Below are 25,666 nucleotides of genomic sequence, written 5' to 3'. Positions count from 1 at the left end.
AGAAAAAAATAACAAATTTAAGCAGTTATGATATTAACTACAAATTAGAAATACATTTATATATTTGAAAAGTATTTGGTTGCAGTTTGGTTCAGTTGCACAGAAGCTGCCTTTGAAAACAGATTTCAATCTGAACCTCATTAATTAGCCTCACCTCGTTCGTACTGACTGTGCCGACTCGAGTGCTACTGAATGAGAACCATAACCCACATTTTCCTGCTGCCACCGTCAAACCCTCATATGTGTGAGTGTGTGTGCTGGTACAGCTGATGGTAGCCATGGACACACACTCAAACAGACTGTACACAAAGGGCAACATGAACAAAGAAAAACACTCAAACAGAACAAGTTCATGTGTCAACTTGATTCACTGATATACCGCGAATGTGCGTGTGTGTTGGGAGGTCTGTTTACACTTGGATTTATGGTCACTCTGCACAGTGTTTCAGATCTGTCAGTCTGTTTATACACACACACACACACACACACACACACACTAAAATGTCTTTAGCCAAAAACCTGACCATGATACCACCTATCATGCTCACCAATCAAACATCACTTTCCTTCTGTCTTTAAGTGACCCATCAAAGGAGAGACTCAGACTTCAAACAACACTTCCACACATGTAGGCACAGAGGCCTCAACAGCTGCATCAAATAAGATGAACGATCACTTGAGCCGATTCCAGTACGGAAAGGAAATCAGCTACAGAATGATTAGGTGCTAAACAAGGACGTGAGAGGAGCGGCGGTCCTTGTTAAGTGAAGTAAGGGGCTTCACCCTTACTGCACGCAACTTGTCTTCATTAAATGTGGATTGTGCTGAGTATCGTTGTGCAAAGAAATGCTGAACAGGTGAATTTTCAGAATAATGTGTCTGAAATTAAATTTAAATGCCTAAATTTAGCCTTTTTCCACCAAACTACGTAACCTAGCCTAACTTATATAGTAACCAGAAACTCCTTTTACCCCTACACCACACCTGTCCACGGCATTCAAGTCATTGTGATATTGACCCAACATGCAGTTACATTTCTCAGGTTACGCAGAAGGTTGGGACATCGGGTTAAAATGGGAGCCACTATAGTTCGTTGGGTTGAGTAGATGCCACAAGGCTAATGGAGAGGCCCATATTCAAGTCTACCTCAAGGCCTTTTACTGTACGTTTTGCCCCTGGGCATCTCCCAGTTTCCTGTCTTCTTTCCACCATCTAATCAAAATAAAAGCAAACAAGCTCAAAAACTGTGTTTACATAAAGCTGATGTAAAGTGCATTAAACCTACATTCTCCCTCATACCAGGAGTCAGACAGTAAATATCCGACTCCTAGAATGGCAAACCTCATCCAGGAAATGCTCATCATCAACTATCAATTACACGTCCATGAGTTGGAAACGCTCAGGTCCAAGTTTAATACTTTAGACTTAACTAACAAATGACATGATGGAGACTACGTCCCTCTTTTAAACTCTCTGTGGAAGTTACTGCCAGAGTCACATTAAACAACTGAGCAACAAAGCAAAAGAAAAAACAGCAGCCATTAGATCCTGTCTAAACTAAAGCTATTCTTAATATCGAGGTTCTCTAGAGCCAGGCTGTCAAACATAAGGCCCAGGATCCAGAATCAGCTCGGCAAAGACTATAAGTGTCATGGGGCGGCTGCGTGAAAGCGAGAGAGGACCCAAATGCACGGCTCGAGACACACAGGGATGAACTCAAAGGCAGGTCTTTATTAACAGGAAGATAAGAAGTCATACAAAACTACACTGGGAGCAACTAAAGCTGAGGCGCTGGGAAGACACGGGAAATGCACACAACCTAGAGGGACGACGCAACACGGAACAAAGGGATACTTTGACATAAATACACAGAAGGTAATGAGGGAAGTGGGAACACACGGGGAACACAGCTGAGGACAATTACTCGTGACAGAGCGGGGAGGACACGAACCTGAAAATACTGACACCAAGATGTGGACCTTGAACACAACACAGTACACAAAGATGAGCACAGAGAGGCAGAGAACAAGGATGAATACACGAGGGGATGAGGAGAACACAGAACACAAAGGACAGGAACACGGTACCAGAACAAACACCACAATAACAGCATGGACACAGGGGGGATCCAAATACCAAACCAAACAATCCAATGAACATAAGGAACAAAATACAAAACCACAGGAAAACTAAGAACACTGGGTCAAAATGACCCAGGACCATGACAATAAGACTATAATCTGGGTGTAATCTGGCACTGACAAATGAGAAGGAGGGTTTTCCTACAGCTAGAAAACCTCTCCCATGGCTATTTATCATACACCAAAGTAACTGTGCAATAAATAAACAATAATATGACAAATAGAGCTTCCTGTTTTTACACTATCAAGTAAAGACATTTAGTTTTTTTACCGTGGGTCCAGAGAGCCAACAGATTTCAGTTACCACAGCAGCATTTCTCTGTCATGTAGAAAAACTGATACATACTGTGGAAAGTGGACTTTTCAAAGTAGCTGTGCATGCATGTGGCCCACGATTGAAATTGACTTTGACATCCTTGCGTTAGATGAAACAATCTGTTCTTAAATGGTATTTCTGACGGTGTCTGATGGTGCCTGGATCATCCTCAACCTGCTGTGGAAGCTGCAAATGTGTGCAGCAGCTCGGCTCGTCGCTATGTGGGAAAGCATTTGGGTTAATAAGGCTACGTGACTTCACAGGAACACATTAGAAGGCGTAAATAATTAATGAAGTTACCGCCTGCTTAAAATGTACACAGGCCCTTTCTTAATGTGGATCCTGCTGCTGTGACACTGCAGCTGTTCAGTAAAATCAAGCTAACAGGGCAAATCCACACAGAGCCTTAAAGAGGAGGAGGAGGTGGGCTCCAAGCAAATTCAAGCCCTGCTTATCTTATCGTTTGTCAGTGGATCTAAATCTTGTTGCCTCATAAAAACACTAAAAGACGAGTCTTTTCAGTACCTCAGTGGCTTCATGTACTATCTGAATGCATCTGCACAGTCATGGTGATCAAGCACGTTAGGCCTGCAGGTGAAGTTTGCATGTAGGTAAGAAGTGAACCACCTTGATCACAATCAAAAAAACAGCTTTAAACCTGAATTTATAACTTAGGCCCTCAAACGCTGCATCACAGTGCAGGCCTCCAGTTTCAGATTGACATCATTACTATTGTTTTAAAGTCCCGATGTTCCAGATGGAGGTGCTGCTTTCTTCAACTCGAAATTTGGCTACAGATTTGGATTATGCCCTTCCTGTTCTCACTTCCTGCTTTTCAAAACAAACAAACTATAAATAGACACAAGCAAAAGGAAAAGATAAACAATCTTATTTAATCCATTGCCATCTAAACAAACAGCATAATCTCTTTCATCTAATAAGCACTAATATACACAAATACACACAGAGACACACAGATCCATTACGAGGTAAGGGATAAAATGTTCTGGATTAAACTAAACAAAAGAACGCTTTTTTTTCTCCACCAGTCTGTAATCCCAAACCTCCTCCTCCTCTGACCTGACTCCACCACGTCAGACTCATTCAGCTCGCTGAGAACGGTAAAAGCAGCCGAGTCGGCTCTGAAACAGAAGCCTGAGCTCAAGTGTCTGAACATTTAAACACATCAAGGTCAGGGGTATGTTTTAAAAAGGTCTGTCTATTTAGTCCACTGACTACGCAGCTCTGGACTCATTTGCAGTATTTTATATTTGAAGCTACAGCTTTATTCTTACCCTTTCAGGCACTTTCATGTGTTTACAGGGAGGAGTCTGAAAGTCCCTTATGGAACAAGACATGGACAAGGACCGGGGTAGGTTGCAAAGTGGCTTGCAGGGGAAGCAGTGAGGATAAGAAGGCTAAAGAAACTTGAATATGACATTTTATATTGATATATTTATGTCATTTACCAGTCTTTGCACTTCAGTGACTATATTTCCATGTGAATATGCTGTTGGAACAATAGAAACATAAGCATAAAGGAACTTTAGAGCCCTTAAGTACATATTTACATTGCATGAGCGAGAGCTGTGATTTCTCAAATGTTGTGCCATGGAATTTGTGACGGCCAAATATTATTACAATGTAAAAGTAGACAGAAAACTGCTGTACTTTTTCTAATGCTGCTTTAATCATCTGGTTTACCCATCATCAGTTAAACCAGCCAAAGGAAGCCAGTTTACGATGAAACAGCTCAGGCTTGCAGTAAGTGAAGTAGTGTTGAGCAGGGGTGAAACTAAACTGCTGATGATTTATAAAGTAAGACAAAAATTAGGACTTTAAAGCAAAACTGGATGGAAAAAAGCAACAACTTTATCCAAAATTATAATTATGATGAAATTCTGGTTAAAAACCTCTTAAACTTTACGCTGCAACAGTCCATGTCTTACACAGTGAGCTGTGCAACACCATGTCAGCTGCTGGGCTATAAACTGCTTTAATAATGCAGGATGAACATGACCCTCATTGTGTAAGCCATAAAGTGCAACCACAAAGTGCACAAAGTGCAGATCTCACCACCAGATAAATGCTAAGAAACCAACTTCAAAGCTGGGACTGAGGGTCAGGTGGAAAAGCAGCATTTTTATTTTATTTTGTTTTATTTATTTATACACACACATTAACATTTCTGCATTTAAAAAAAAAAATGCATCTGATGCAGTTTTTAAAGAACTCACTGCTTCAGCTAATCAACTAACCCTGCTAACCTTGTCCGTAGTCTGCAAAGGTCAGAAGAAGCCACTGATCTTTTCACTCCTTCTGCAACAGTTTGAGCTGAGAGGGCCCCACCACACACACACACACAACACACACACACACACACACACACACACACACACACACACACACACACACACACACACACACACACACACACACACACACACACACCTCTCTTTCTTCACAGAGAAGCGTGGTTCGTAAACACGAGTGCCATTTCCTGACGTCACTCTGCAGGATTTCAGTTCAACTGTCTCTGCAGAGTCGCCCGAGGCAGCGCTGACAGTTAAACGTACAAATACAGGAGGCGATTACAAGGGTTTATCACAGCTTAGCTTTATGCATCACAGTGAGAGTTGCCATGTGATACATGTCTGATTTTGTGTTTGCAAATGCATGTTTTTAATTGCAGCTTTCACACGTTAGCAGCAAATTACGTTGTGTGCAGTAACTCCTGCATCCAAAGTCTTGTCATTTTTTTTTTGCACACAGAGCAGCCAGACTGATCAATACAGGAAGCAGAAGTCATTCAACACACACAGCAGACCTGTGTCATCGTTGTTTCCGAAACTCCTTCCTCGTGTCTAACAGACAGAAACCACAACAGTTTAAAAGTTGAACTTTGAAGTTTGCTGCCTGTATTTACATTCAGTTATAAAGGAGTTGCAAGATGACACAGATGCTGACCAACATCAGCGTTACAAAACAATACTGTTACGGTCAGGTTTCTCTTTTGCCAAATGCTCTGAAACCACAATCTGTGAACCAGCTCATTCCCAAAAAGCAAAACGCACAACTTGAAGTTTTGGAAACGCTGAAGGAAACAGCGTTAGATAGAAGGGATGATGAAAACATCACTGCCTTTTCTCTTGGCTCTGACTGAAGAGACTGAGTCATGACTATGCATGACTCGTCCAAAGTCTGGGAATAAATGCAAGCAGAAAACAAAACTTAGACACACATTTGAAAGGTTGGAAATAAATGTTTGCATCAGTGAGCTTTGCCGAAACAGCTGCAATGCTGATCAGATAAAATGTCATTCATCTAGTTCTGGAGAAATACATATAAAATGAAAAGACTGTCTCTCTTCACTTGAGTATTTTTTTTACACAAAGTTTTTTTTCCCCTCACTTTAAAATAAAAATCATCCCGTTTCTCACTTGAGTGCATTTGGACCATTGATGTCACCTCAATGACGTACACTTTTAAGGACATCATCCACTTGAGGTGTCTGATGGTTTATCCAAACCCACAAAGACCCATTTTAATAAATGAGGCCTGGGCTTCAGTGTCTATATGTACAGGCCTGAGGGTGACTCAGGCATGAGTATGAAAAATTAACTCAGGAGAAGCAGCAGCAGCCATAAAGTGAATCTATAATTTATGTCAAACAAAATGCCAAATGAGAAACCTGCAAATGAAAACGTTACAATGCTGCTTTATCGTGTGATGTTTAATCAGCTGCAGTTAAAGCGCAATGAGTGCCAAATACATGACTGAGGATCAAGAAGTGAGAAGATTCTGTTCTTTTCCACGAGAGATGAAAATTATTTTTTACTGATTTCAAAAAAGTGAAAGTCATGGCTGCAAATATTGTATACTGTATTGTACGCCCAAGTTCAGATTTTCCTGCACCATGACAGGTTTTCACCCTCATTTAAACATGTAAATCTCATTTTTAAGAGTGACCTGTTCAAATATCCAGATTGAGAGGTGACAGCGCTAACTTCTGCACAAAAAAGAAAATTGTCAGAGTATTTTCTTAACTACTCAGCCCATGAGTGGCATAAACCCTGAACAGGTTTTGGAGATTCTAATATCCACACATAAAACATTTTAGAGTCACCAGTTAACCTACTGTAACAAGCATGTGTTTGGTCTGTGGGAGAGAATCAAAGCACCCAGAGGAAACCAAATCTGGCACAGAGAGATCGTGCCAAACGCTGACCCAGCAACCACTCGGATACAAAAATAATTAATCTATGAACTGCTTATTAACTCGAATAGTAAAACTTGTCTTGTTGTAGTTTGTTGAATACAAACAGTCACCTTAAAATCTAAAGAAAAAATATGTGCAAATCTGCACCTAATATTGCTCTGAAATATATATTTGCCCTTTATAGACATCAAAAAGGTCATTCATGGTCCCTGTAAGGACAGAAATGGACTTTAGTCTATATGCCAGTGTGCTGCAGCTCTGCGGGTGGTTTGTTAGAGTCAGTCTGCTGTACCCATTGATTCCCTGCTCTATTTAATCAATGCCAAACAAACTCCTGTTGCTTACCTTCCACTCGTTTCCTGCTCATGGCTTTGTGAAGTAAAATGAAAGTTAATTACGCACACTTTTACCCGAGGACTGAAAGCTGGTCTCACATGAGTTCAGTCTTAATACATTTAAATCACTGTTTGTCTGAGCGCTGAGGAAGCTTTTAATTACACATTACTGTGAAATTAATCAATAAACCAATGCCCAGACCTGGATCAATGCCCAGAGCTCGACTGGTATCTCCCAACGTGTCACAGCCTTGTTCCAAACAACAGTGAAGTCATTTTATTGTGGGTGATAAATACATTATTAGACTTTATGAACTCACTGTGCGTCTAGTTAATGGATATTCCAACACAATGACGGGATAAAACACGTCAAACCGCCAACTGGGTAACTCGGTAATATTTTAAGACCATAAAATCAGTCATAAAAACATAAAAAGCATTTTGATTCAATTGATATTTGAAGAAAAATAAGCATTAATAATGATAATAGGCGAAGCACTGACCGTGAGGATGAAGGTGAAGATGAGAAGGCGCAGAGCGAGTCGGTGCGTAAAGGACATGGTGGCATCTCATCCAGCAGCGGAGGGTTAAACCCACCTGAACAGCAGCTCTGCGCTCATCTGACTGTCATCCTCTGCAGGAAGCACGTATGTTATGAGAAGTGACCAAACCTCAGTCTTTAGATCGAGAGCGAGGCGCTTTGCTGCACGCGCTTTTACGCACAGGTTCATTCAGCGCACACAAGCGGGGCTCACTTTGGTGCAGGAAACAATTACTTTTAAGTCTTCCAAAGAAGAGCAAGTTTGAGGTAAATGTTTATCCCGATGTGCAGAAAAATAAAGGCACTAAAGTCGCAGCTGGAAGGGTCCAAACTGGCAGGAATCCGCTGCAGGTTGGGACCGAAACCCGGTGTGTTTAGTCCTGTGATCCGAGTTCCAGTGAGGCGGTGGTCCGAGTTCACTCCCAGTTCATGTTCAAAGCAAAGCGCGTCCCCGTCACACGTCCCTCGCTTGTCTCTGAACCAACGCGAGCACAAGCAGCCACAATCTGAAGGCGCTTTCTAGTGAGTGTTGATATTGAAAGCGAACAGCGACCTCCTGTGGATGTGGAAACCACTGCCGACAGGTGTTGTGCCAAACTAGGTATCCCCAACAGAATTTGTTTCCCCTGCGTCGGGAGCACACGCTGGACTGTCCAAGTCACGGACAAACAGTATCCCACATTGTTGATTTTTAGTTTGCAAACACTTCTTATAATGACTAACTACTCCTGACATTTTTGAGATGTTATCTCTTTATACAACGAAGTTATAGTGGGATACAAATAATACCAGGCTGATCCTGCCACAATTTGTTCCCCCTGTGTAAATCACGGACAAACAGTATCCCACATTGTTGATTTTTAGTTTACAAACACTTCTTATAATGACTAACTACTCCTGACATTTTTGAGATGTTATCTCTTTATACAACGAAGTTATAGTGGGATACAAATAATACCAGGCTGATCCTGCCACAATTTGTTCCCCCTGTGTAAATCACGGACAAACAGTATCCCACATTGCTGATTTTTCGTTCACAAACACTTCTTATTATGACGCATTACTCCTGAAACTTTGAAGGATTTAGCTCTTTATATAGTAAAGTTACTGGAGAATAAAATAGTTATCAGCCAAAATGTTAATGGTTTGTTAAAATAATCCCATCTGATACCCCGTGAGCAATAAATATATAATTTTCTGTTGTAACCCTCAAACTGAATGGTAATGTAACATACTAATTTTACAGATGTCTAAAAAAAGCAGCTCCTTTAAATGGATCCACTAAGGACAACATTTCGTTTTCGTTTAATGACTCAATCGAGCAAAAATGAGTTTAAACGAATCTTCTCGCGAGGAAAGACGAGACTAAAGACAAAGGCTTTTAACAGAATTTTAAAATTGAAATCTGACGTCTTTGCATCATGATTTTCAGAATAAGTTTGAAACATTTTAAAGGCGCTAAAAACCGATCATCTTACACAATAATAGAATGTGACGCTAGTTTGCCAGCTGGATGCTTGTTGACCCGAGGGCTCCGTCAGTCGCTTCATTTACAAACTTTTGCAATGTCTAAAAGGAAAAAATACATACAGGCACTCTCTCTAAACGAGCAAAGACCACCGTTAACTTGTGCTCCATTGTGTCGCTCTGGAAAAAGTTTCTGAAGATCAGTTGCTCATAGGACAAATGCATGAGGCCTGTCGTCTTTCACATCAGGGATTACATGCTTTCAGTTTGCCTTTGAATTTTAGAAGATAAACATCTGTCTCACAACTGCTTTTACTTTTTTAATCCCATTAATCCTTCTTCATCCACACTGTCCCGTGAAAAGCATTCTTAATGCAACGCAGCACTTTATAATAACAATTGATCTGATTAGGATGCTGACACCTCCCTTACATCCCATAAGGAGCAGAGCCTAAAGCAGACCAAGGACAAGCTGGAGAGATTATGTCTCTCAGGTGGGCTCATGGGTGTCCCATCAAGAGCTGGAGGAAGTGGCTGGAGAAAGTCTGAAACCTGTGTAAGCAGCAGAAAATGGGTGGATGGTCCAGGGGAAAAAAATATGTGAATCTGATTTTGGTGGTGAGCTGTGCCTTTAAATTCTCAGGCCTTTGGAGGTTAAACCTGCATCCACTAAATGTGTTTTCCTTTGGGAGTAATGAGCTTTTTCCCACTGACTGTTTGTGCAACTATTTACAGGGTAAAATAAACCAACTCAGCCTCGCATGGACTTTAATGTGCTGGAGGAACAGGGGAGGAAACCCCATCCATCAGCACCGTCGTCGACCCCACACATCATTTTGTCATTTCTGACTCTAAATCCTCAGAGAAGATTTCACTGATTACAATGTTGGATCAGATCGAGAGGACAGAAATTAGAAACAGGTTTATATTGAAGTTCTACTCTGTTTGTCCATAAGTTTTTCTTCTTTAAATACTGTTTACAGCTAAAAATCTGAGTGAGTAAGAGGAAGCTGGCGACTGAGCCAAGAAACCCAAATCTGCTAAACCTCTGGGAAAGATGGAGACGAGAGAAAGAAGGACAACATTTTTTTCCCTCAAGACAGTGAAGATCACAGGGTCTTCAAACAAACAAAACAGTTGCAGAATACATGGCTTGGTATCAAAAATGTTTATTTTTCAGTAGTTTTTTCTGCATTACTTTCATATTTCCTTCGGTCTCTTTTCTTGGATAAAACCTTTATTTTGATGCTCATACTTGTTTTAAAGAGAATAAGTACGCGCACACTGAAATCTGAGCCCTGTTCCAGAAACCAGGTGAGTTTCAGACATAACTGCCCAAAGCTTCAGAGATTTGCAAGAAATAGCAGCTGGCAACAATAACACAAAGTCCTCAATCTGTCCACATCTACCCTGTTATGCCCGGCTCATTTCAGACATAACAGAGCATGTATAACCACACAGTGATAATTTTCACTAACTCAAAACTTCTTAATGGCATTCAAAGAAAAACTGAAGGAATGGTAACTAGGAGCTAACCTAAAAGCTTCTCGATAACTACAAAACAATCAAAGCAAAGCAAATGAAAACCAAGCTGGGTGGCTGAGAGGCACCAACCTTCCAGGAGGAGAGAGACAGAGCCAGGCTGGAAGAAAACCAGCGTAAACAAACTGCCAAGCAGGTGAAGTCATTTCCTTTAATAGATGGAAGCTTCTGATACTTATGACCTTAAAGAGGAGGAAGCAAAAATCAGCCCCACCAGCCAAACAAGGTTATTTCAGTTAACTAAAAACTAAAACTAGAAGTGAAAAAAAAAACATTTTAGTTAACTACAATAAAATTGAACAAAGAAATAAATAATTTTGTGAACTTCTTAAACTAGCTGAAATAAAATGTGGCTAGAGTTTAGGTTAAGTCTTTATGAGTTTGACCCCCATAACAGTAATCATAAAGACTAAAACTAACACTGACACTAAAGACTAAAGTGCAACAGACTCTGGAAACTAACTGAACTTGAAATTGATAGAAAACAAAAACTAAAAATGAAATAAAATTAAAATACGGAACTGTAACGACACAGATCACAACCCATCATCCATCCAAATAAGACGAACACACATTTCAGAAGCCGAGTTTAAGCTGAAAAGATTAGCAGGCAGCTGTGGTGGGGCAGATACCGGGCTGATGGCCTTCTACAGCCCGTCTGCTGCGGCCTCCTCCACGCGCTCGAGGCTGGAGGCCATCCCGGAGGAGCTGGATCATCTGAGCTACTTGAACAGGCTGCAGGTAGTGCCTCGTGTTACCAGCGGTAACAAAGACATTATGAAAAAGTCAAACCTGAAAAAAATCAGCTGGGAGGGATGAAGAGAGAAGTCTGCTCCCACCACCTGCTAATGGTTTATGTTTCCTGGAGAGGCTGAAGCTTAACTGACTTTTAGTTATAGTGTGATGATGTGAGGAAAGTAAGACATCTGGCTTTTTCTTTAACTAACGAGTGAAGAGTTTGTACAGACAAATAATAACAACCCGAGTCTGAGTTTTAGCCAATCAAAGCACTTTATTGCACTGTATAGTGTGACGGTGAGCCAGTAGCAGGCTCTTATAAAAGTGTCATTTAATCTTTTTATCATGTGTACAAAACAAGTCACACACACACTTGTACCGTACAAAATCAACACTATTTACATACAATATACACACACACACCTAACACGCACACACCCAGACACACACACACACCATGCAGTCTCCCTCCCATCAATCCCCGAGATGAGTCCTCCGAGTTTCTGATGGGGTTTCCGTCTTGATCTACATTATCCACCTCACACACACACACACACACACACACACACACACACACACACACACACACACACACACACACACACACACACACACACACACATCCAGGGACTGAAACATGACCGCTACGCTGCTACTAACAAACCCAAACTGCTAAGTTATCCAAACAAGCGCTAAGCAACTTCTGATATGCATAAAAATAAGTTTTCTGCTCATAAACACGTGGAGGAAAACTGATGAGAAAACTCAAAGTGAAACAAAGAAGAAGAGCGATGAGATGATGTCACACGTGATTCAGCCACGGGGATGTAAACAAACGACGCTTCACTGTTTCCTCTAAACAACGGCAACGCTCTGAATAAAACCTTTTATACAACCTGCGGAGTGTCTCGCAGGTTTCAACGCTTCCATAGGTCACAGTTAGCCAAGAGTCTCGGCGTGAACTGATATAGATTATTTTAAAAGCTTTTCATAGAGTTATTAAACTATCTGTCTTTAAATCTTATATACCCTCAGTACATATGAGGAAGTGTCTAAGTCAGTGCACATCAGGTGGTAGCTGTTGTACCAAAGCTCCGAGGACGTTCTCTGCCAGGGATTCTTCACTCTGCTGTGGGACTCCTTACTTTCCTTTTTTGAGCTGTTAACTTGTGGAAATGTTTGTTGTCTGATATATTATTAATTCTGCACTTGCTGCCAAACACTGGTGGACGCTCATATTAAACATATATCGTCTGCATCACATTTACAGCAGGATCTACTGTGGTGTTGTACAGAGGCAGAGTTATTTTGTAATCGTACTTTGAGCGACGACTTTAACACAGACAACAACACAGTAACATTTCAGTTTGGCCATAAACACATTAGATCCATGTTTCCTCTCAGTTCATTCAGTTTACACTCAATAAAAAACACTAAAAGTCTGTTTAGACTTCGTTCTTGTTTTCTGTGATGTAGCCGGCCTGAAAAAGCTTTGGGAATTCCACGACATACAGAGGTTACACAGCTGTGTGTCTGATGTTTAAAGTTGGGAGATTATAATACTGGAACAATCATTAAACATAATTATCCCATATGTGTAGAGTGCACACAGGCAGCAGCTGAATCCCTGCGGTAAAGAACGTCCCTGGGGGATTATTGCTACAATAGGAGCTTTTCTATGTAAACTTTATCTGGAGTTCCCTTCGTCCCAACAGACTCCAGATGTTACTGCAGCTACATCCGCATTTACTTCCCCAGACAGCAAGCAGCTACTTGATTTATTACCCGCACTAATGATTGGGTGCACCCGTCTTTTTTGGCAATAAGACGGAGAAGTGTTTACTTTGTGATTGAGAGTGATTATTGTCTCCCAAGTTTGCACATTCGTTCATTAAAAAAAGGCCCGAGGACGTGTGTGGATTTCATTATAAATGTCAGGAGAAGGATATTTTATGCTGCACATTTTTTTTCAATCCATTTAACCGTTCATATGTATGGAGAGCCACAATTATTTTTTACAATTATCCATTTTCTTTACATGGAGGACCAAAGATACCTTCAAAAACAAACACCTGTCTCCATCCAAAGCTGCCAAAATCATATATATTTTGTTATGTTCATCCAATTTCTGTCATTAGCCATCGTGTGCCAGTTCATATGGGACATATGAAGGACAAAAGCTGCCAAAGTCAAAAATAAAACAGTATCTCAAAAATGAATTAATATGAGATTAAACCTAATAAAAAGGTTGAATTTTATCGTCTTTATTACATCGTCATAAACTTGTTTCTATGTTTATTCACCTGCATATTCAATTTCTGTTTGAATTCTTCAATTAATTTACGTTTCCGTTAGAATTTTCCACTTTATTTATCATTTCTATGCTTTGTCTTGCTTTTCTGCATATTACTAATTTATTTTTGAGTTTTTTGAAAATTAAAAATTTCATAAAATTTCTTTTCGCTGTATTAAATCTCACATTTTATTTATTCGTTTATTTGTTTTGGCATATTTTTTGTGTCCCATACAAATTTGGTCAGTTTGAAAATAATAATAATAATAATAATAATATTACAGATAATGAATGTTTCCTTTGAGTCTTGCTGGCCGCTGGTCAGAAGGTAGTAAATGTAAAATTGCTGCAGCAACACCTTGATGCTGTTGTCTTTGACATGATGCACAGTTTTCCCTTAAACTCCCTTTAAATAACGATAATAATAACAACATTTCTTTGATATTCACACAGTGCACTTTGCTTGACATGCTTTGGGTGCTATAGGGACTGCAAGTAATTCAGGAAGGTAACTGAAGGACTGGTTGACAGCTAAGATGATCATAGACGTTTAATGTGCATGTTACAAAATTTGCCGCACGTTTGCTTTAAATGAGACACTTTATAGAAAGCTGCTAAAATTGCATTTGTGGTATTTTCTTTTTAGCCAGAAAGGTCACAAGATAAAAAGACGCAAATCTTTCTTAACTAGATCCAAAAAAGATAAATCGGTGTATTTTTTTCTCAGACTTTGGACACCGAAACGCGCACAGCCACTGAATTTCTCTCAGTTTTTTGGATGTCTTCAGTGTGTTTCCAGTCTCCACATAAATGTCTCTTCTTTGATCGTCTCAGGATAAAAATCTGTTTAAAATCAGTGTTTGATTCACATTGAAACGACATAAAATGTCCCTGTTGCACACATGAACACAGAGACTCACACACACACACAGTCTTCACACACACACGCGCAGAGGGTGTGGGCGGAGAGAGCTGCATAAAGGGGCTACTACACCTCATTGTGTTTTAAGTACCTCTCCATATAGATTATTATGTCTATGTACAATATTTATATTTTTACAATAATCTGGCTGCCCCTGCTCTAATTTGAAATAATACCACAAATCCAGGATTTTTTTAATTCAACCGGTAAAACATGATGACAGGTACAGGCTCTAGTACTTCTCTCGCTCTACGTTTACCTCCTAAAACGACACGCGGTGTGACGGTGGGAGCCGGCGCCCCCTACACAGTGTTCCCCTAAGGCTTTCTACAGTGACGAGCTCCTGGTAACGGTCACGAGGTCAAGCGGGGGTGTAAAAATGGTCGCAACACCACTGAGCAACCAACCGATCAATCAATCAACCAGCACAACACGACTAGAAAGAAAACAGACGACTTAAGACCACACCATATGCAGGTTCAAAAATACAGTACATCTTGATTCTGGGAAATAAATGAACAACAACGGCGAAATGCACAGCATACAAACGCATGCTCGCTCTCTCTTAAACACACACAGACACACACGCGCACACACACTCAGGCTACATGTTGTAGGCCACGTAGATGGGGTCTAGCTGGTCTTGTAAGAAGCCGTCGCGGAGGTGCATGCGCTGTTTCTCGCCGCGGGAGTTGATGGGGATGACGCCGATGTCCGTCACCACGACCACGCCCACGATCAGGTAGTGCTCTTCCAGCACCGCCTTTGTCACCATGGGAACAAGGTCCAGGGCTTCCTGCTCAGAGCCCTCCAGCTCCACCACCACCACCAACAGGTTGGTCCAGGGGAAGACCGCACTGATGGAGACAGAGACGTGCAGGAAGTGTAACATCTGGAGTGGTTTCTCAATTCAAAGCTGCATTAAAGTAGAAATGCTGTGTGTAAATAAGGCCACGTGCCACGCCTCATTTTTCTGGAGCTCTACAGAGAATCACATGACTGAAAAACAAACAGGCTGAACGAAACAGAATTTTCCTTTCATTCCCTTTTCAGCCACTTGAGGGAAGAAAAACTCCACAACAACAAGCTGGTGGAGCTTCAGCAGCTAATAAGTATCAGCGTAAAGACAAAGAGAGCTTGGCCTGTGCTAATCAGCTAGCACAGTTTTCTCATGTTATCCTGTTGTGGTAAACCCGAGACTCAAACTCAGTTCCAATCCAGCCTCTAAACCCTCATCCTGTAACTTTCACTCCTTTTGCTTGCTCGCCTGGAACGCCCAAACCAAAAACTTTCAGTAGAAGTGAGCCACAAAGCCTGCACTGACTCTGCACCGATGCACAGCACTGTGTGTCCAACACACAACTACACATAACTACAGTAATAAACAAAATCCAGTGCCTTTCATGGCACATTAATGCTCATGTTTTCAAAAACAGATTCAGAACTGATTTTAGTTTCTATTTTGCTGCTTTAAATGTCAATAACAAAGGCCAAGAAGTAATAAAAGCAATAAGCCAAGAGCGAGGCGCAGGGCAACGACTAAAGCTCAAGCTTTAAAAAGTAAACCTGGAATAACTAGTAATCACTCGTTCGTGATGTCTGGAGATGTTTGTGTCCACAACAGACTCTAATCCACGCCTTCATTAGGAAACCCTTCAGCAGCCGCAAGACTGAGGAGGAGGAGCCACTGGGTGGGAAGGGTGTAGGGACCAGACTGGAGTTAAACCTTTTTATCCTGAAGCTGGACTGACTCCAGCTCCTCCATCATGGACAGCAGCTGCTGACGACAGTCTCTGCTCTGCTCTGAAAGCCTGCTCTTAGGTCGCTCTAACCACGACCTGCAGCATGACTGGAAAACCGGTGTATGCGTCTCTACGACGAGCTCACTAAGGCTGCAGAGCAGAACGAGGAGCGCTGCCATCTATGGGACGAGGAGCTCAGTGGACGGACAGATAACATCTGATCTGTCATATATCTCTCAGCTCACATTTGGCGGCATTCGCGTGCCCGATTGTGTTGGTTCAGGAACAAAAAAAGATAAAAGTTTTGTTTGCAAATGAAAAATGAACATTTCATCAACAGCATGCATTTTAAATGACACTTAGTTCAGAGGCAGAACTGTCATGGTTTGACTCACCTTAAAGTTTACTGCAGGTCTCTTTTAGTTGTATCTAAACTGCAGGATATTGGATCTGATTAAAGTAGCTTGATTACTGCTAATGAGATTTTCCTCTTGCAGCTTCTTCTCTTACACACTGGTAGAAACACATCTCACAAACAAGCAGCTATTGTTCAGTGATGCTCTGGTGATTGTTGAGGACTAAACTCTTGAATATGGATTTGTTGATGATGGTTTCCCATCTTTACTCTACCTGTAACATTACAATGCGATCGACTGAGCACTGTGTGAATCATTGACATTATTCACTGCTTGTCTCAGTGAACTATCGTCCTCTGTTACATGCTATTTGTGGTCGTTTAATATCCTTCAAAGACTTTGCTGCTGTTGTTACACGTACCACTCCACGATGCTCTTGTGTGCGCGGATGACGGAGGTCTCGATGTCGATGGGGTGGTACCTCATCCCTCTCAGCTCCATGGCCTCCTCCAGAGCTCCCACCACGAACAGAGCATCGTGTCGCTCTGTTCAAGCAGACGCAAAGACACACAGTTAGTCACGGTGCGACGAGGGCGATGACACGTTGCACACAGCGAGACAAACAACCTCCGTTGGCGTCCGTGAGCTCGGTGCGGCGGAGGAAGCCCAGGTAGCCCGTCCTGGCCCAGACGGTCTGAGTGTCTCCGAAGCTGAGTCTGGAGTTGAAGTGGTCGGACTGAAGAACCTCCTCACCGTAACCGCTGTAGTAACCGCTGCCGTTATGAGCGCTGTGAACCCAGATCTGCATACCAGTAAAATTTACGATTAGCTGTGTTGAGTTTACTCTTTGGTCGGTAAAAATATATATTTTTAATAAACCAATCACACTTTGAACGCCTAGCGATGGAATAAATCACAGGACTCTTGCTCATAAATTCTTAGGTTGAGTTAGGAGCTCAACAATTTTGCCCCAAAAATGCCAAAAACAAAGAAAGAACAGGAAGAAGAAAAAGAAGACAATCAGAAAAGAAAGAAACGGGTCGTGTCTGTCGACCTCTCCGAGATGTGAGTCTCCAAGCGGTCCTTTGGTCTCCGGATTGGCGATGATGATACGAACTCCGGGCAGGATCTGAAAAATAAGATGTAAAAATAAAGAATCAAAACAATCTCCCTGCTTCCTGCTTCACTCTGACTCATGCAGGAATACAGCCCCACAAATAGAAGCAGCTGTTTATGTTAAAAACACTTTACATTTCACTGTCGGTTCACACCATCGCCTGTTAAAGCTGCTCGGACATAAAATACATAAAACAACCTTATAAACGGATGTGAATGCACTTCAAATAACAGCCATTTATTATGTTTACCGAGCACAAGTCCTCCGATGTTTTTGCACGTACACAACGAACATCGTGTCAGTGAAGCGATAAAAGAAGCGATGGACTGAGTGGAAAGCAATCATTAGTTTTCTCTCCTCCTCCCACATGCAGTGAGTCAAAAACAACAGCGTGCCGATCGATGACCAGCCCTGAATCATGACGTCCTCTCTTTGTGTGTCAACGTGGGGGAAGAAGACATGAACGACTCGGCGAGCTCCAAGAAAAGATCCATCAGTTTGCTTTCAGGACAGATCGGGACAGTGGAGAGTTTAGGAAACTTCATGTGCTAAAAGCACGAGCTTCAGCGAGCTTTAAAACATCAAACCAAGCACAGTTTGTTAAATCTAAGAGCTGAAAGGCATTTGAGGACTATGTTAGCTTCAAAGCGTTCTGTCAATGTCACATTGTGTCTTAAGTAAGTGGCCACAAAGCTGCTACTCTTCATTTGTAAAATTTTAGGTCTAGGAGGCATCCAAGGTTAGAAACTCATGAAAAATGTTCAAATTCACAACTTTTGATCAAAATGAAGACAGACTCAGAAACCCCTGTCTTGGTATTTAACCAAGAAAAGTCTTTCTCTGTGGACTGCTGGTTTCCGAGGTTCTGGTCTTGAGATATCCTGAATGAATAAAGAAACTAAAGGTTTTAACAGACTGATCATGGTGTTAGCTGATCTCAGTGGTAGCCCACAGCAGTTGTTTTGTCAGCTGACACTCTTCTTCCAATTGTAAAGTACAATTCTCGGTGCCTTTTTTAAACTGCTTCAGCCTACGAACAGTTTCTGTGCATCTGCGAGCTGCTGTGGAACCACCTCCATCCCACATCTCTCTCTGTTCTCCACTGAGCCCTCGCTGCAGCTCCCACAGGAGACAAACCACCAAATATAAATGAGCTGAAGATGGAAATAACAGAAATCTAGAATCTTCTGTCTCAACCGAAGACAGTTTTTTTTGGCAGCTTTAATTTAACATCAACATCTTAACACTGGACTCTGTATGCTTAGTCTTAGTTTCAGAGCTTCAACATGTCAATCAATCAAATCCCTCAGACATGCTGCCTCTTAATATTTAGACATTTTGCACTGCTGTCAGTCCTCCTGCTGGTCTCACTGCTCAGAGCTCAGTAATGAAACTGAAGTAAGTGCTGCTCAGCCATCAGTATCTCTGCAGATCCGAGTTGCTGTAGTACAGCTCTGTATTCAGGAACGTATCACTAGACCTTCAACGCCAACACCAGTTTTAAAAGCTTTTTAGGGAGGTTTGATGTCTTTATCAGGCTGACAGAGCTGAGTAAACACGCCAGAGAGTGAGAAGGGGGCGGCATGGACCAAAAACCCGTCCTTAGTGCCAGAGCGCCACTTTCATTTCATTCCTTTAAAAGCATCAAGCTCATTCCAATCACTTTAAAGCCACTTTCACACAGATGCTGCAGCCTTGAACTCTTCTAGAACATATTGAAAGGTTCTTTATCTAAAATCACAAATATCTGACAGATCTGAAATGAAAGCTTTCATTTCAACAGTTTAAACGTTTGTGTTAAGTCTGACTGAGCCCATATGAGAAAAAACACAAATGATAGTCCTCTGAATTCACAGTGAGCAGGTGCCATGTGTCCTGCCCTCTGCAGGTTCATTCCAGGCATCTCTCTCTGCTAAACCAGAGTATTTCCAGTAGTCACGACACATCTGAGGCTGGAGATTTCCTGCTCTGTCCTACATATGAGAAAGGCTAACCTTTTTCCAGAGGTCATGGGCAACAACTTTGTTACCTTTTCCAATGGCCACCAGTGGCAACTCCTCTGATTTTAAAGAAATTCCAGTTTGGAGTCGTCTCTCTTCCACAACATGTGTTTTGCACAACGTGTCTTCCATCCCCAACCAGTCCCAGTTTCTTCCTGTTAAAAGAGACTTCTTCCTTCCCACTGTTGCCAAAGTGTTTGCTCATCTGACTGTTGGGTTTTCTTGGTTTTCTGTGTATCGCTGTAGGTCAGGCATGTCACACCTGCTCTTAAAACACCAAGAAATCTGCGACATACATACGATCTATGTTTTTCAGGGGCAGAAGCAGGAGTGAGTTATAGAGGAGCATGATGTTACAAGCTGTATGAAGTCTGGAGTCAGTAATCGATGTTACTCCCTTTGTGCCAAACCATAAACAGATGTAAAGAGAAATAATGCAGCACCGTAAAACACAAATAATAAGCAACAATGAATAAGTGAAAATGAGCACGGTTCCATAGGTTTCTGTTTAAAGTCAGGTGCCCTCTGCCTTCTTTATTAGAAATGTTATGGCACTGTCCCAAACACTTGACCCTCACCGACTCTGCAAAGCTCACGGTGATTTGAAACATGACGTGGCATGTTGAGCTTTTTTCACCACATAAACTGACTTAAACCAAACTAATTTTATTAGTCTGCTAAACATTTGTACCACTGATGTTTCTTCTAATTACAGCATTAGAAATCACTGTTTAAACCTCACTAAATATCCTAGTGTGAGTTTCATATTTCTGCCGCAGCAAAAGCCAAAAAGGCTGCTCAGCAGCTGTCCTTTCACTGATACATGGAAAGACAAATGCAAAGAAATAAGCTTCAAATAACACGCTGTTCAGCATTTGCTGTTTTTAAATGTACTCTAAAAATAACCTGGTTTCACTGGTCTGCAGCTACTAAATGTGGGCGAGCCGTTTACCAAAGGTTATGATTTTTTCTTCCTTTGCCATCTGCCAGGTGCACATGAGTAGCTGCAATGTCTTTATTTTTTTGCATTTTGTCACAGTTATTTGTACATCAAGAAGTAAATAGTTTCCTATATAATAAATGGTATACATTGTCATGGTAACACATGTGAGAGTCAAAACCTTTTTATTTAAATAATATAGCCATCATTACAAGACACCCTTTTTATTTCCTGCTACACGTAAAAAGTGACTAAACAGCAGCTTTGCTGAGCTAAGTAAGAGTTTCTAGAGACTGAAAAATGAACATGGAAGTTAAAAAAAATTACAGTTCCTCTAACGTTAGAGGACTGGCTCAAAAAGTTACTCAATCTCTAACCTCATGCGCACAGCCTGCTATAAAAAAAGGGGGTTTGGTCTCTGTGGCTACTTCAACTCTATGATGGGTGACACGTTTTTATAATTGTCTGTTTTAGACTTTGTTGGGGCTCAAAGTCACTCTGAAGGCTGTAGAAGTGGCAAAGTTCCAACTGTGAGCTCGAACCGCGCATGAACTGAGAGGCACTGAGCGTAAGCATCGCATCCTTTAGATTTTGGCATAAAATTCACCCAGAGGCCTCCACAAAGAAATCTTTCAATTGTCTTTTGAGGCAGAGATTTGGAAAAGGCTCAGACATCGCAAATAAAAATGGTCTGATACGTTACAGGGTTTTCTAGGGTACGTTTAAGGCTTCCTCCTCACATCCACATGAATCCTAATCTAAAACTTGTAAAACTTTTCGGGTCGGGCAGCTCTGCAGTTGCACTAATGGACAAGCACGCATGTTTGACAGCTATCTAATAGTCGTCTCTCTCCTCCCACATGCCCACCGACAGAAAGGGAGGATGAACATTTGAAGGCTCGTCATCGACTCAAACCTGCTGTCTGTTTTGACTCACTGAATGTGGGAGGACACGCAGTGAAAAGCAGAGAATAGTCCTGGAACGTGCTGCCATTAAAATTACATCTTCATCCCGGCGTGTCTTTGGTAATTTGCTGTCAGCTGCTCAGTGTCGGTTCATGTTTCACCTAAAATTTCATGAATCGCCTCTCATGTGGAACTTGAACTTCTGTGGGGTTTAATGAAACCTCTTGTACTTCTTAGCACTATGCTGATTGGATGCTTTGATTTGATTTGAAACTACATGCAAATTTTAATGTATAAATATTAATGCACTCACCTTGCCAGACTCCATCAAGGGGAGACTGTGAGGAGAACCTCTCTCCACTAATCGAACCCTGGAACAAATGTGTTATCGTCAAAACCTTTTGCAGTAAAGCGAGAGGAAGACGGCTGACGGGACTTACTGACAGGTTACCGTACCTGTCGTGACGCAGCGCTCTCATGTCTACATACACAGTAGTGGGGTCCGGCCCTGAAGTGCCCTGCAGCCAATCACAGTGATCAGAAAGATTTAGTTTCCCAAACTCTCCGACAGCGTTTCACTGGAGCGATGAGCTGACTGTACAGTGGGTGAACAACTTAAACGGGAGAGAAGCAGCTAAAAAAATACTATTTTTGGTTTAAGAAGCTAAGAAGAAGTGAAGCTAAGTGGGATATTGCAGTGATATTTGCTCTCTACGTTTAACTGATCCTCATATGAGGATTATTAATAGTCGCAGGATTCAGGAAACCTGTTGAAGTCCAACAGAAGAGCCCAGCCCTGACCTGGGCTTAAAACCAGGAGCCTCCTGGGTCAGACAACAGCACTACACATGAGCCACTGTGGTGCCAAAACAAAGGGTTCGGTGCCGACACAAGAGGAGGGAGGGGGAGGCACAGGAAAGGAGGTACAAACAGATTCCTTTATGCGAATATACAGAGGAAGCAAATCCAGGACATTTCAAAAGGAAACTCTAAAGATGAGGAAGATTAGGTCACTAACTGGGTTAAATCTACTGATTTATTATTACAAGTTTTCAATTTAATTTTGCTTTCACATGCAAGGATATCATGAGGAAAGCTCCCAAACAATGACGATGGGAGCGCTAGTTTGGACGACTTCCTGGCGACTTTCACAAAGTAAGTTTGTCATGATTGGGCTTTTGTTTTATGATTTCTTACTATAAGGTAGTCTGTCTGAAGATCTCCTGATAAGCAATTACCAGTGCACGTAGGAGGAAGTCTTACAATTGATATCCATTAACCACAGTCTGTATAAACCTCGGCTCCACCTTAAGACAGACCGACTTTGGGGATAATAAATCTGCACGATTTCCATGCAAATCAGAAATACGGCCACTTGTGTGCATTGCTCATCCTCGGTGCATTTGGTAATCTAACCTGACACTGCGTATGTGCAATGTAACAGCTTTCAGTGGCTTAGAAAATATAATTTTTATTGTCAAACCATCTGATTAACAGTTTCAAGTATTTCTTTAGACAAAGTTTAACCTTGTCCAAGTTTTCCTACTTAGGGACTAGAAATCAGTGAGCAGGAACATCCCTAACCCACTGATAAAAATTCAAAGAATTTAAGCTGCAGAATACTTAGAAGGATAAAACCGTTGAGTGCAAAGCTCCATCTGAACTCTACCAAGTTTTTGTGATAACTGCACGTACAGAATAGTCTGCAGGAGCAGCTGGTTTGCTTTTTACCTGCAGGCAAATGGCCAGGTTGACTCTGCAGCCGAAGGCTGTGCTGACAGAGCGCGGGTGAAGGCCGAGGTCTTTGAAGAGCTTAGAGAAAGAGAGTGTGAGCGCCATCCTGGGCCTCTCCTCTGCCACCACTACACAGGCTCGAACCCGGGACAGATCCAGACCCCGAGCCTGCGAAAGAGACGAAAGGAAAATTATATCTAATCCCAGAGAGTCCAGCTGTGGACTGCTGGAATGAGAGAAAAACCCTTTCAAATATAAAGTTTTTCTTCTGACTTTCTGCCTCTTTAACCTACTTAGTTCACCAGAATAATACGACGCTCAAATCCCTTCTTGTGTAGGTGTTACATAAAAAAGAAAAACTGTGACTAAAAATAAAAAAGTACAAAAGTATAAAGTTTGCTTCATCTGTAGCTGTAAAGGAGACAAGAAAAAAGTGCTTTGTTTCTGCTTTTCTCTCAGCGTTTAACGCTCAGTCTCCATGGAAACTTAAAGACAGATAGTCACTAAAATTAACTCTGTGGCTTCTATCCGTGACCAATCAGAGGCGTCGGTGTCTGTAACTCCAGCTTTCAGATGTGTCCTCGGGCTGAGCAGATGGAGACAGAGTTTATTACCGCTGAGCAGAGGAGAGCGTGAGGGAAGTGAGCTAAGCAGTGTCAGACTTGGTGGAGCTGCTGTCTGCTCACTCACATGGAGGCTGTGGGTTTATCAGCTGTGTCACTTTACTGTTCCGTCGTCTTATTTTGAAGGTTTAGCCACTGTGACCACATTCAGACAACTCAAACATCTTTGAGAGCACAAGACAACAGTTCTGCTCTGGAGATTTGGTAAAACGTCAAGATCCACGTTAACCAGTACTCGCAGCAGGTGGGGAGCTTGTTTACATGCTGACACAACAAACTCACAGAGGCTGATAAACAGAGCAACAACTAGAGGAACTTGGTTGGTGTGCCTTCTTTTGCAAGATAACATATTTGTACATGTTCTCACTGACTGAGTCTAACTTTGGGAAAAACACGGTCCTGACATCTGTATGGACCAAAGAAAAACATATATATCTATTAGAAGGCCATGTTTTACAGAGCAGGCTTTGAACTGTAGGGGATCGACCACTCAAAGCAATTTACACTCCAACCCACACTCACCTTTTCACACAGCACTTTATTATCTTCTCTAAGGTGCTTTAACTACTCTGCGTTCGCACCTCTGGCCAGTATGGACTCAACTAACCTAACATGTATGTCTTTGAACTGTGGGAGGAAGCCCGAGTAGCCAGAGGGAACCCACGCAGCACATTCAACTCCACACAGGCCAGCTTAGAGGTTTGAACCTGTCTTGCTATAAGCCACAAGTACTAAAAACAAATACGATTTTTTAGGGAAGCTCAGTAAATACCGACGGTCATATTTCTATTTTCATGGTTCCTGTTAAAACCAAGCAAGCTGTGTTTTCTTAGTCTTCATTTTTTATTTTTGACTCCTCCAAGCAGATCCACCTGCAGGCTCGGAGTAGTTACTCTACTCAACAAGAACTTCACAGTGCCTGCAGCACTGTGGAAGAGGCAGGCAAGCTGCATGAAACATTTACAGTGAGTCTGGCTTTTTCTTTCACTGTGTGATGTATACGAGTGCTGTCCATTGTTCTTATGTCAGGATGTGTGGATTGTAAGGGTGAGGATCCAAATACTGCTAACATCTCTTAACAGAGAATCCAAAACAATAGAGGTCAGAAAGTAAAGAAACAAATAAATAAATGTTTGGAGCATAGCAGATGCTGTTACAGAGACTACACTACAATGCACCACCTGCATGTGTCCAGCAGGTGAATATTAAAGAAGTACAACAGGAATGACTGCGCGACTGTTGTGTCTCCAGCTGTCTGTGTCTGCAGCAGAGTATAATCGAGGCTCAAGGGGGAGACAGGACTATTCATAGACAGGGAGGGCTGATTAGGGAAGGACCAACACGAGGGTAACAGGACAATCAGGACATTCAGAGGGAGACAGGAAGCAAAACTAACACAGGACGTGAAAGAAAACAAAAGTGAAAAGTAAAGGAAGTAACCAAAGGAAAGTGATACAGACATGAACACTCCCACCTATCACGAGTAGAGGAAACAATCCAAAGGAAAACACAGTAAACATGGAAACAAGAAGACACACAGCAGACATGGGGACAGAGGCATAAAGATGAGAGAGAGGGAAAAACAAGCAGGAACTTGAACTACCACAAGAACCAAAACACAGGCTGGAAACTGAAGCTCGTCACACAGAAATGAACTCTTCAAACACTTGAAGCCTGAACTCTAATCCAACAAAACAAAAACCAGGGCATGACAGAGCTTCTCTTTTGCACACA

The 25,666-nt window shown here is 41.8% G+C and overlaps 3 protein-coding genes across 9 annotated transcripts in view; 1 reads left to right on the top strand and 2 right to left on the bottom strand.

Annotated features, from left to right (window-relative positions):
* LOC309714065 (vasoactive intestinal polypeptide receptor 2-like) overlaps positions 1–8,058 on the bottom strand; it is a 54,909-nt gene extending 46,851 nt beyond the window's left edge. For both annotated transcript variants that reach the window (XM_082546178.1, XM_082546179.1), the window contains exon 1: positions 7,515–8,058. In XM_082546178.1, coding sequence (XP_082402304.1) covers positions 7,515–7,571 — 57 coding nt within the window. In that variant the 5' untranslated portion in view covers positions 7,572–8,058. The remainder of the gene's footprint in view (positions 1–7,514) is intronic.
* The window catches only part of LOC309714057 (uncharacterized protein), a 256,151-nt gene that overhangs the window by 217,547 nt on the left and 12,938 nt on the right, over positions 1–25,666 (top strand). The gene's annotated exons all lie outside the window — the stretch shown is intronic.
* The window catches only part of LOC309714052 (disco-interacting protein 2 homolog C-like), a 79,139-nt gene continuing 65,022 nt past the window's right edge, over positions 11,550–25,666 (bottom strand). For all 6 annotated transcript variants that reach the window (XM_082546120.1, XM_082546119.1, XM_082546122.1 and 3 more), the window contains 7 exons: positions 23,307–23,477; positions 22,032–22,093; positions 21,889–21,946; positions 17,667–17,741; positions 17,240–17,414; positions 17,034–17,157; positions 11,550–15,371 (listed from right to left, as the gene is read on the bottom strand). In XM_082546120.1, the coding sequence (XP_082402246.1) occupies positions 15,119–15,371; positions 17,034–17,157; positions 17,240–17,414; positions 17,667–17,741; positions 21,889–21,946; positions 22,032–22,093; positions 23,307–23,477 (918 nt within the window). In that variant the 3' untranslated portion in view covers positions 11,550–15,118. The remainder of the gene's footprint in view (positions 15,372–17,033; positions 17,158–17,239; positions 17,415–17,666; positions 17,742–21,888; positions 21,947–22,031; positions 22,094–23,306; positions 23,478–25,666) is intronic.

Source organism: Aulonocara stuartgranti (assembly GCF_965226115.1).
Source record: "Aulonocara stuartgranti genome assembly, chromosome: 9".
In the NCBI taxonomy this organism is placed as follows: domain Eukaryota; kingdom Metazoa; phylum Chordata; class Actinopteri; order Cichliformes; family Cichlidae; genus Aulonocara; species Aulonocara stuartgranti.
The sequence above is the reverse complement of the archived record's forward strand: the minus strand, read 5'-3'. Positions and strand labels throughout refer to the sequence as shown.